The following is a 12,871-nucleotide window of genomic DNA, read 5'->3' on the forward strand; positions in this document are numbered from 1 at the left end:
CCGCTCCTCGCGTTGCCGGAGCCGCCTCAGTGCGGGCGGCGCGGGCGGACCCGCTGGATCATGGCTGAGGTGAGTCCCTGCGCCCCTGCCCCCTCACTGCTGCCTCCCTGCCCGCCTGACGGCTGCTCTCTCCCTAGCTGCCGCCCGCAGCCGCTGGGGTTGGTAGTCTGGCAGGGCGAGTGGCCGGGCCCTGCCGTACAGGCGAGGGTCTGGGGCTGTCTGGGGCCCCGGCCTTGCCCTTCCTTTCACGGCCCTCCTGTTCCATGTTTCCTTTCAGCAGCGGCAGGATAAGGGGGCGCTGATAAGCGAGACCCGGCGGCGTTTCGAGGCGGAGTACCTGCCAGGTGAGCGGGGGGTGCGGGCTCTGGGGCTGTCCGCTGTCACTTTCCTCTCGGGGCTCCGGGTGTCCTGCTTTCCCAGGTCTGGGAACGTCTGTGTCTGTTCACAGAATCCACTGGGTCCGAAAAGGCCTCCGGGGTGTTCGAGGCCAGCCTGTGACTGAGCACCTGTCAGCCAGCCCACGGCCCTGAGTGCCACATCCAGTCTGTCCTTAAACACCTCCAGGGACGGTAACTCTGCCACCTCCCTGGGCAGCCCATGCGAATATCTAATCGCTCTTTGTGTTAAGAATTTCTTCCTAATATCCAACCTGAACTTGCCCTGGTGCAGTTAGGGTGTCTAAATGCTTGGAAGGGTGTGATGCTCAGCAGGTTTCTGTGCTGGCTCTCGGTGCTCTGTCTGCTGGGTCACTGTGTTGGGCAAAGCTCTTGGTCCCTTTCTCTTGCAGGGCGTTTGGTTGGCTGGAGAGCAGGGACTGGGACATTGCTGTGCTTGGTGTTCCCTGGACATAAAACGTGTCAGGGAAGGGAAGTGGAGGCATTCTGACCTCACCGAGTCTGTCAAAGGAAGAGTTGTTTTTCTGGAGGAACTTGCACTTGAGTTTCATGCAGGCCATAATTAAGGTCATGCTGCATGTCCAACTCGGTTCTTAAGTGCAAGTGCATTTGAATTTGTAAATGAAGGCCAGGAGATGCTGGGGATGCCCAGGGGAGAGGGAGGACTGGGGAAAGCCTAGAGTGGTTTGCTTTTATTTCAAGGTTGATTTGCATTGCTTATGTTGGAGGAATGTAGAGCATGGAAACAATTGTAGTAAACAGGCTGTTTCATTGTGACTATCTAGAGACTTTTTACTAAAAACATGCTTCTATGCAAGCTTTAGTGCAAATACACTAAAAGTCTCCTAGTTGTGTTGCCTGCATCTCCTTTAATATGAACCTTAGTTCTGCAAACAAATGCCTTGCTTTGATGTTTCTGATCAGAACTATTGAGGTTACCTTGCTATCTATCACTTTTATGTAAGGGTTATGTGCTTCTTCATTGGAGTGGGCTGGAACATGCTTTTGGAAAACTTTGGAGGTCTTGAGGGTGGTTCAGCTTTGTCTCATATGGTTGCTCTGCTAACTTACATATAAGAGGCTACTTTGGCCTTGGTTGGAGATGACCTTTATTTCTGATGACAAAATTTGTTAGAAAGTCTTGAAGTAGAGGGAGCTTCTTTTACCGTTTGATATTTCAAAGTGAATAAAGATATCTTTGTAAAACTCAGGCTTGAATGAGTGGAGGCTCATCTTAAAGTCTAAATTTTTGTGTCTCTTAATGGTTTCAATTAGTGTACATTTTCATATGGTAGGTGATTCAACTTGCTTTGTGTTCTATTATCCCAGAGTCACACTCATAAATAATTATTTCAGAAAGCCTAGGACTGCTCTGGGACAGTAATTGTGGAAAAGGGGTATTATTCTTTCAGTTGATCTGCTGCTTAAAATCTTGGAATTCCACAAGTTTCTCTGGTTGTAATGATGTCTCTGTTGGGCTGGTTGATTCAGCCATTAAATAACTGAATACTGTTGCAAGGTAAGCTATAATCCTATTTGCAGAATTTTGAGCACTATTTCTCAGTAAGCCCATTTTTGGGTCATGGTTTTAGGCTCTTGGCCCTTTCAACAAAATAGGATTAAGACTTTTTTGAGTTTGTGTTGTTAAGATTTTGCCACAAACTTAGGAATGCTACAAGCAAATTAATGTTCTCATGACCACAATCAAGAGTGAAAACCACAGGATTTTGATTTTGTACTGGTCTATCAGCCTTTACTGTGTGTGTTCTAAAACATTTTTCTATGCTTCTTAATCAAAGGGATGTGGGGCTGCATGTATGCAGACACCCTCAAACGTGTGACTTTGGGGTGTAAAGGTGCAAATGATTGCTTCATACCCAGGAATTTTAGTCTGCTTTCAAAACTAAGGGCACTGTCAGGCTGCACTGAGAAGCTGATCCTTCCTGTGAAGTTTAGTGTGGTCATAGAATTGTGGGCCTCTACAGAGCAAACTTTATTCTGTTTACAGGTGAACTGCAGCTGTTAAAGTTGGAGAAAAGTTTTTAGGCAATTTTTTGTTTTGGGTTTGTTTTTTTTGGGTTTGCTTTTTTTTTCTGGAGGTTGCAGCTGCTGCTGTTTTGTTTTCCCTCTGGGGAAAACAATGTAACTGGTTATTCTAGAAACACAGTAATTCTGATCATCAAAGATGAAGTGATTCTTCCATATTCTGTAACTCATAGTTACTAGCTTCCCTCCTGCCCTCCCCTCATGCAGGAAGATTTGGTAATGGTCACAATGTTGTGATGGCCTTACAGTAATGTTTACTTATGTTATGAAATTAAAACCTGGAGGGTCCTTGAAATCTTACTTTTTCATTGAAATTATTTATTGGCAGAATACAATTTTTAGATTAAAGTAGAACCTGCAAAAATATATAGGTGATTCAGAGAAGTCTAATATTCCAACATGTATTAATATTATAATATGCTGTGGTCTTGGTAATTTTCAAGGTTAGGTGGGAAAAGTTCAGTTCAGCAACTGGAAGCACCATCAGTCTGTTTTTTTTAAATTATACAGTTGTTTCATTTATGTGACAAAATCAGAAGATGCTTTTGATGGCCAGATACAGTGTGAAAGTGTCAGAGAACCTTACTGGCTTATTTTCCCAAAATTTGTAGAACTTTCTTGCTGAAGTTATTCAGCTAATTTGGCCATTGAAGTGTTCTAGAAGGAAAGCTTGGCCACTATTGGATCTTATCTGCAAAACAGTATTTATTATTAACTGAAATCTTGGGGTGGTTTTTTCCTCTTCAATGAACTTTCTAGCTGGATTCTGAAAACAGCTTCAGTTCTTGTGAGGAATGTATGTCCCAATAATGGAAGCCTTGTATTTAAAAGGTTTATCTCCAGTAGTGCCCTGTTAGCCCAATAGACTGGCAAACACTGTCTCATGTGGTAGGCAGACTGCACTTTGTCTTCTCTGGTTTTGGGCCTAATTTTTGTTTTGCCTGTTTAGATTCTTTGTGAGGGTTGGTGATGTAAATGATTTTACTGGTGGAAGGAACAATGGAAACAAAAGATTTTTTTTCTAGCACTGACTGGCACTAACATTGTTTTCTAGCAAACAAGCATGTCTTTTTCTATAGTGAATTTCCATTCCTTAGAGGATTTCTAAAATTAGCTTTTATTTCTGGGCTATTACTTTTTATTTTAATGTTACAGTGGAAATTATTTACAATCAAGTCTTGTTTGATTTTTTTCAGTAAACTAGTTTTGTTCATATTTTGTTTTGTATATTACTGTTTCCAATTGTCTATTATTTCCTGGCCCTCCCCACTTACATCCTTTTCCTTCCTCCTTGAGGCAAATCTTAATTTTCAAAAAAGATTTTGCAAGAGAGATTTCCCATCCTTCCAATGCCAAGGATTAAATTTCACCATGATCTTCTTTAAGCCAGTAGCAAAGGTGTTTTGTTAATCATATGAGCTGATTGCAAATAAATTTTTAGACATATGGGACACTCTTAAAAATCAGTGATAAGACTGTTGTAGAAGACTCTTATAGTAATGGTTTGGATAACTGCATGTCTTTTTATGCTCTGAAAAGTCTGTTTCCCCTGGTTCTTAGCTTTCAGGCTGAGACTGGTGGAAGGATAGATGGGAATCATACTTTCATAAAAGGCTCTGTAACATTAATGATTGAGCATTTTATTGAAAGCAGTCTTTATTGTCACTGACAGTGTTCAGCTTTGCTAAAATTTTATTTCACTTTGTGAATGCAGATATTTTATTTGTCTATTGGTGCTTGAGATTATCGAAATGATTCCTTATTGGATAGAAATAGTGTTCAGTTTGTTCTTTGTCCCTGTCCCTTTATGGCTGACCTTCTTAAATTGTTTCTAGTCTTGCTGATTTTCTCATGTAGCAGCTGAAGGCACATACCTGAATTGTTACAGAACTTAGTTTAATGTTGGCATCAACAGCCAATTAAAATGGGTTTCCTCTTTGTAGCCAAAGTCAGAGAAATGATTGTGACCATTTTAAACTAAGAATTCTTGGCTGGAATAGCTTTAAGACAGTAGTTAAATTGAGTCTCTTTGTGTAATGTATCACTTGATATACTTTTCTAAGTTGCTTTTTTTCTCTGCTTTGTACAATAAAGGTTTTGGGTTTGCTCTCTATTAAAAGATATGCAGTTGCTGTTCCTACTTAGCTTTATGTATGGCTTGTTCTGTTAACACTGCTTTTCTAGATAAGAGTTTTTTCTGAAGGGGGAGGTCATGCAGGTTTTTAATTCTGAACTTCTCTAGATTAATTTAGGGTGTGACTCAGCTGTGCTGCCTGGTTTTGAGTCCTGTAGTTCTTCTATATTCCTGCTGAATATTCTCAAATTTGTATTATTTTTCTTAAAGCATAAACACTAGAAGAAAACACAGCAGCGCAGCACTGTTCTCCTGGTAATCACAGAACAGGTCAAGTTGGAAGGAGCCATAGTGGCTTGTCTGGTCCAGCCTGTTCCAGCAGGGCCATCCTGGAGCACAGGGCACAGGTTTGCATGCAGACAGTCCTTGGATGGCTCCACACCCTCTCTGGGCAATCTGGTGCAGGGCTCAGTCCCACACCATAAAGAAGTTCTCCCTTAAACTCGGGAGGAACTTCCTGAGCATCAGTCTTTGCCATTGCCTCTTGCCCTGTTGCTGGGCACCACTGAGAAGAGCCTGGGCCCATCCTCTGCCACCTCCCTGCAGATGCTGACAGACATTGATGAGGTCTCCTCTCAGCCATCTCCTCTCAAGGCTGAAGAGGCTCAGCTCTCTCAGCCTGTTCTTGTTAGAGAGGTGCTCCAGTCCCTTAATCTTCTTTGCACCCCTCCACTGGACCTGCTCCAGGGGCTCCTGACATGGAAATTTGATGGCATTGAAAAAAAGAGTAACAAAGGAAAGGGATTTTACAATTTGTGCCTCAGAAAACTTAATGAAGTCTTCTAGTGAAACTATTGCAGTGATATCTGTGTGCATTTAGTTTTGTGTAATTCTGCAGTTGTTTTCAGAGCTGTTCTCTGGTGTTATGGGAGATTCTTTATGTTGGAATGTAGTAATTAAGTGGTAGAGTTTCACTGGCAGCTTCTCAGCTTGAAGAAGACAACTTTTAGAAGGGCAGAATGTGCTCATGGAAAGGACAGAAGCCTCACTAAAGCAAAAAAAAAAAAAAAAAGGAAGGCAAGTAATATAAGAAGTTGCTGTTCAAACAGCTTTTGTCTTCTTCCAGTCTTTTCTCTTGACCTCAAATATCCAGTGAGAAAATGACAGTGACTTTAAACAACTATTTTCAAAAGAGGGTTAAATACCTGGTGAGTTTTGCTTACTAACATTTTCCTGAAGAGCTTTCAGCTAAAGGAATAAAGAGGGTTAATAATGGCTACATCTCCTTGCTACTGTCACTCCCTTATGTGGAATTTATAATTTTGCAGATTATGTTTTTTCTTGCTTTTTTTAGATCTGAGTCTTGCTTAGTTTCTGCACTTTCCTGGGTCAATGGAAAAGTATTGCAGCATCCCAGTTTTGCCTCTTCCATGGCTGTGGAACTGTTCTATGATACAGAAAGGTTGGAGTGTCTTGGGCTGAGGGAGCAACCAGGTTTCCAAGCCTCTGGACTGTGAAATATTACGCAAAAGTCTGGCACTGCTGCTACACAGGTGGCTTTCAGTAGCCCTTTTTGAACAGAAATATCTGATAGTGCTGTTCCTTGTGTTGCCTTTGGGGTGAGTGCTGTGTGTTCCAAATACCTCCCAAAATTCTGTTCATTATGGACTCAGTTACAGAGGTGTCTCTTCCTGAGCTGAGGGTGACTAAACTTTTGTCTCAGTGTCCTGGTGGCACTCCTGCAAGTGTGAAGAAGCAAGCAACTAATTTTCCTTTGAGAAAAGCATCAGCATATGGTTACAGGTATCTAAATGGGTAGGCTTGGAGATTGTCTGAGGTAAGTTACTTAAGATTATAGTTCTACCTGAATTACCATATTGGGTGCCCCTCAAATATTTTCTTTTTTGGCCTCTTAGTTGTTGTGCAGGATGTATTTAATTTTTTTTTTTGAGAATCCCAAAGGTCTTATTTTATTTCAACTAATTCTCATTCAGCTCCAGAAGTTTCTAATAATGCAGTAACTGCACCCAAGTGTTCCATGAATGATTTAAAATTAGAAACATTCTGATTTATTTCACAGTATATTTTGAAAACAAGTTCCCAAATGTCTGTAGAATTATGTGGCATGTACAGATTTGAAGAGGAATTCATCCTCTGAACTGACACATTTTCAATCACTGGGTTCTTGGAAGGGCTCCATCAGTTTTATATCACTCTGCTTTTTGTGTGTGACATAAACTACCTTTGCTTTGTATTCACATTGTCATTCTAAATTTTACTTATTTTGTGGCAAGAATTGGATCAAGCAGGTAAAAGTCATACAGTATTTAGTACTCAGTACTGTTGTTCTGTCAGTCTTAAGATAACCTGATTCAAATACTGGCATTCTGCAAGTGCTTGTGGATTTAGAACTTGAATAGTTGTTTCCACTGGTTTTAGGGTATATTGTGGCATATATGTAAATTCAGATTACATGTGTCTTGCTGAGAACTTAGTTACAGAAGAGAGGGAAAGATACTTTTTCAACTATCCTAGTCACTGAATGCAGCTTGCTTTCCATTGATGTTGAAAGCTTGGATTAAACATTTTCTCTGTTTCTCTTTCACTTTCATTTTCTTAAAATACTCACAAAGTTGAAAGTCCATGTTCTTAAAAACATTCTCTAAGTTCAGAGTTTGGGAAAACTTGTTAGTGGCTGAGAAATGTTTTCTGAGTTTTGTTCCATGTAATGGTATGTCAATGAGTTTAAATTACAGTTTGATTCAAGGTGCACAATTCTCTCATTTCAACAGTTGTGCTCTCAGATACTGAAAGCAAAGAGAGCCTCAAAAAGTGGTGTGAAATGTTATCCTGTCAGTTTTTACCTGATGGTGGGTTTTCTCTTTAATTACAAAGCACCCTAATCCCTTATTTATATAAGATACACATGGGACTGATCTCAGCAAAGTACTTGGCTGATTAACTGCAGTCAGTCATAGCTTGAAGCCAGTGTGTATTAATCAAACCAAAGTGAAGTAGTTAACTTAAAACTAAGTACTGCTAGCTTTTTTCAGACAAAACTCCCTAAAACATTGGGGGAATTACAAATTTCAGATGAGCAGTTGAGACTACAAAATTTCACTCCCAGGATTTTTGCAGTTCATCTGTCGTTCCTCTAGAGCCACAGAGAAGTTGAACACTTCAGTTTGATGCTGAGTGATCACTTCACTGGGCTCAGAATATAGGAAATCAGCTGTCCAGTGCAAGTATGGAAGTGATGAGAAAAGGAAACTAAATAGTTGAAGAGATTTTAGTGGATTAGAGGCTTTTGGGCAGAGGAGAAAGTAGGGGACTAAGATTAAGGAAAGTGGGATTAAATTCTAGGGTTATCTAAGGAACAAAGTAAAGCAGTGGAATGTGGGATCAAGGGAGGGAGAAATTTGAAGCCTAATGAAGAAGGGAGCATTCTGTATGTGAGAAGCTGTCAGATGTGAAGAGATGCATTGGGGAGTGCAACTACAATTTAGTGAATGGACACATTTAAATTGATATACTCTTGCAGTTATATTGACTAATTTATTACAGGAAACAGTATAAATGGAAAGACAAGTAAAATAGATCATATTTTTGCGTGTAGGCCAGTAAAACAACAAATATTAGCAGAATTTAGTGGTGTCTTTTTCTTAACCTCTTCCTCAGAGTTGTCTGACTGAAATACACATTGCCGAGCCATTCCATCACAGTTCTAGATAGTTGTAAATGGCTCTGAAAGCAGTTTGTTATTGACAGAGGAACAGTTCTTTCCAGAATGTGAAAATTAAATCTCTTTTATTAACAGTCTTAATTTTTTTCCATGGTAATCATGAATTTAAGTGAATAGTTTAAGAGCTTATGCTTTTTTTATTATTTAGCAGAGGTGTGTATCAGTTTGAAGCCTGTTTCTATTATGGGCTCTTGATTTAAATTCTATTTTTACCAATTTCTCAGACAAAGGATCATTGATTTAAAAACCAGGCTTTTGTTTAAGTGTATCTACAGTAGAAATAGGTCCTCTTAGCATTTGTTTTACTTTGCTGTTTAAAAATAAAAAAACTCAGAGCAGCAGTAAGTCTTGTCTTATCTGAAGTACTTCCAAAAGCATGTAAGCCTCTTATCATGTTGCTGATGTGATACAAGAAGATACAAGAAGCCTGAAGCCTTGGGGGTTTTTATACTACTCTGGAATTGCATGTAGTTTTTCTTGGGTAGGGTAACAATTTATTACAAGTGTAAACTGTAATTTTTTTAAATGAAAACAATTCTGTTTAATGCAATAATGTATAGTGCATACTCAAAACCAAGAATTTTATGTTTGTTGTCAGACATTTTATGGTCTAACATGCTGATACGTGTAAGTTTGAGAACTCAAGCATGTACTTCTGATGTTTAGTATATACATTAATCAGTACACAGATTCTAGTAATTGCACAAAATTGGCTTTAGAAAAATTACACCTGTCCCAAATGCACCTTGTTTTTTTTGTTGCATACGGATCACAGAAAATATTTTTCTAGTGAGAGTTATTAGTGAGAATATTTTTCTAGTGGGTTATGTTGTAGTGTCCCTAAATGTCGTTGCAGCAGATAAATGGTTTTCATTAATTTATCATGCTGTGTTTTGTTTCCTAAAATTTGAAACTGCAAGAGAAATCTTATGTACCAAGTAGATGCTTGTAGACTTAACAAATCTCTGCATGTTTCTGAAGCAAATGCTATAGACACTAACTTATTTATTTCCTAGATAAATCAGATAAATATGATTCTAGAGATGTGGAGAGATTTCAGCAAGATGATAAATGGGTTGAAAACTACTTGATTTGGCGTCATGATGTTGTGGATGATACGTTAAAGATGATTGATGAAAGCTTTCAGTGGAGGAAGGAATACACAGTTAATGGTAAGCTTGATATACAATGGTTTTGAAGGTGTGTGTTGCTTTTCTCTTGAACTACCACTGACCTCTATATGTAGTTTCATTAATAACCTTTTAAAGGTTTGCAAGTACTATGGAGAGCTGAGCAAGAACTTTCAAAAAAGGAAAAAAGGAGGAAAAGTATTTATTTTTCTGTTGACCACAACTGTGTCTCAGTTTTGTTGTGGTTTCCATGTGCCCATTGAAAGTTTAAGGGGAAGGAAGGAAGGCAGCTATCTCTTGCTTTGTCTCTTTGCATCATAGAGCTCTAAAAAAAAAGCAAATAACAAAAAGCCTCACAACAAACAGAGCTGTGTTGTTCATTGTAATAGCACTGGTCTGATACATTAAATTAAAAAATAGCATTTTTGTGATGTGAAAATATTTTGAAGGTGATCTCTATATACAGGACTTCACACTCTGAAGGATAGAGCATGGTGGGGAGGCTTCAGATAGAAAAAAAATAAACATTTAAAGCTTTTTTTTCTGTTGATTTTTTTTCAATTATTCTTACTTTATAAATAGATTCTACTCTGTAGCAAGAGAACAAGATACTGAGAAAATTTGAAATCTTTACTATTTGCATTAGTTTAATAAAGGCCTTGGAAAGTGGCTTATAAAGATGTTTTTGGGGTTTTTGCTAGACTTTTCCATTTTTAGTGACTTCTGTTAAGTTACAATGTGATTATTAATGATTACTTGATTACTGAAATAATATTTCATTTGGTTTTGCAGACTTATCAGAATCTGTCCTTCCAAAATGGTTATTTGAAATTGGTGCTCTCTTTCTGCATGGATATGATAAAGAGGGCTATAAGTTATGTAAGTTATACAAAATAGACTATTTTCAGCCTTTGATTATTGCTTTGTTTCCAGCATTTTATCATGTTGAAAAATATATTGGCTACTATTTTTACTTAAAAAGGTAATTGAGTTATAAAGTTTGTATTTATCATAGAAACCACTGATTTGGAAGGGACCCAGCAGGATGATGGAGTCCAGCTCCTGACCCTGCACAGAGCAGCCTCAGATTCACACCATGGCCCTGACTCTGACAGGCTTGGTGATGTGACCACTGACTCACACAGGAATATAACAGTTTAATGTATGTTCTGTGTTTGAATGGGGGTTTCTCTTCACCTTGAAATACAGTCTAGCTAACATGCTGTATTTAAAAACATTTGTTTCTTTACGTGAAACATGGAGAAGAAATCTGGTTTTTAATACAGCTTTCCAAGTTTCAGGGAGAAGACTTGAGGACATCTGAAGTTATTTTCAGGCTTGTCTAACTTTGATATAATAAAGGTAGTAAAAATGAAAGCAACTCTTCACATTACTGCCCTGAATATTTATTTTCTCACTTATTGTATAATCAGTAACTTGGTTTCAGACATATTTATAAAGTCTTTTACTTTGAATTTTGCCTATGGGTTTTTTGGGTTTTTTTTTTCCATGGAAAATCAAGTCTCTGCATGACTCATTTTTTAATTCTAGAAGAATATATACTAGGCTTTCATTTCTATAATGTTGCTCACCTCCTGGAATTTTTCATTTTATTTTAGAAAGACATGTTGCTTTTATATAATTCTAAATGCATGTATAAGTAGTTTTTCAAAACACATCAACTGCAGTGCTGTAGGAAACCTAAGAAGAAAAGGAAACATTAATTTTGCAGCCATACTTAGAATATGTGCTATACACAATATTGTGTGAAGACCATGTGGTTTAATTTTAAATTATGAAATACTAATCTATGTAAATAGTCTTTAAATACACAAAAAGTGTTTTTCTACTTTATTGTTTCTTCTGAAGTATAATTCTTTGTATTTTCAATTTCTAAAAAATTATAGTAAAAAAGTGAGAAATGTGGGGTATGTGAAGAGGTGTGCAGTTGTTTTTCTGGCTGTTCAGTGGTCACAAAATCAGGAAAAATATTAAACACAAACTCAGAGGTGTTAATACATTTCAGTGCATCCTCTGTAGTTATTTGGATGATGTTTTCTGTTTGCTTGGATCTTTCCTTCAACTTTTGTGTGTGTTTTTGTCCAAGTTTGGTTCAAAGTGAAGCATCATACAAGAGATCCTAAACAGCAACTTGACAAAAAGAAACTGGTGGCTTTTTGGTTAGAACATTATGCCAAGAGAGATCATGGAAAGCCCTTGACAGTGGTATTTGATATGGCTGAAACTGGAATCAGTCACATAGTAAGTATTGTTACTGTCTTTTCTTGATTGCTTTTGGAATTATTTAACCTGTGTTACAAGAAAAAAGGAAGTCACTGTGCAGTCCTTGACACATAAATAGCTTAAGTCATTGAGATAAGTGATATGGTAGAGCATTTTCCCATGACACAAGCAGTTTCCAAAATCTTTTGTTACATATTAAATTTTGTATGCTGCAACATGCTGAAAACTTGCTTTTAGTTTAGTGGCTGAGCTAATTTAGATTGCAAGGTTGAGATCTTGCCTATCAGTACATATTTATTAAATTTAATAACTAAAATTAGTAAATTTAGTTATTAAATTTAATAACTAAAATCCTCACAGGCTGTCTGTAGGTTAAAAAACAAAAAATGTATTTCTATACAATAATTACATTTTTCTTACCAGAGTGCCATGCTGTCCTGTTATTACAGGAATGGCTGAAATTTGTGTCTTTGTGCTTTTTTTGTCTGGTGGTAGGTGGTATAGCAAGAATTAATGTAAGCAAAAAAACCCTATCCCAAACCCAGCTCCAGAAGGTTGTCTATATCTGGCATGGGCAAGATTATTCATGTTGCACTGGGGCCTTTCAGCTGTGCAGTACAGGGCCACCAGCTTATGGGGAGGTAATTTGACAAATAAATGTGATGTGATTCTGTTTTGCAAGGTTGGTGCTCTTACCTGTACGGGGAGAGCTGTCTGTTCATGCTCCTAAAGATAATACTGGAACCCCAGTTTTACATAGCAGGAGTAAAGGATTGTAATAATTTCCTTGATGCAAAAGGCTAATTTGATTTGGGCTTTATGGATTATATCCTGAAGCAGCTTACTTCTTTGAGACTCCCAGAGACAAAATCTCAGCAAGTGCTGTCTGTAACTGTCCCATTGTACAGTCTTGCATTGTAGTTAGTATGTTCATCACAGAGCAGGATTATTTTAATGGCATTTTGTGGCCATGTGGAGAAATTGAGGAATCTATCCTAACAGAAAAAGAACTTGAATCTCTGAGTTCTCTTCCAGGGTTTTCCACATTTGTTTGTTCTGTTGCTATGGACATCTACTATATCACTTTTATCACTAGTATGCAGGAGATAATTCTGATAGCTCATGGCTTCTTGCACCAGTTCAGGTAACTAGAATAGATGCAGTTATTGAATAGTCTGTGAAATTTGCACTTCTAATTCCAGACTTTCATCAAAATAATGGATCTCTCCCTCTGCTATCT

At 38.1% G+C, this 12,871-nt stretch overlaps 1 protein-coding gene across 1 annotated transcript in view; it reads left to right on the forward strand.

The window, feature by feature from the left end:
- Positions 1–20: 20 nt before the first annotated feature.
- MOSPD2 (motile sperm domain containing 2) overlaps positions 21–12,871 on the forward strand; it is a 32,629-nt gene continuing 19,778 nt past the window's right edge. The window contains exons 1-5 of the mRNA XM_058824400.1: positions 21–69; positions 278–344; positions 9,274–9,429; positions 10,180–10,266; positions 11,495–11,649. Coding sequence (XP_058680383.1) covers positions 61–69; positions 278–344; positions 9,274–9,429; positions 10,180–10,266; positions 11,495–11,649 — 474 coding nt within the window. The 5' untranslated portion in view covers positions 21–60. The remainder of the gene's footprint in view (positions 70–277; positions 345–9,273; positions 9,430–10,179; positions 10,267–11,494; positions 11,650–12,871) is intronic.

The sequence above is a fragment of the Ammospiza caudacuta genome, chromosome 2 (assembly GCF_027887145.1).
Source record: "Ammospiza caudacuta isolate bAmmCau1 chromosome 2, bAmmCau1.pri, whole genome shotgun sequence".
NCBI lineage: Eukaryota > Metazoa > Chordata > Aves > Passeriformes > Passerellidae > Ammospiza > Ammospiza caudacuta.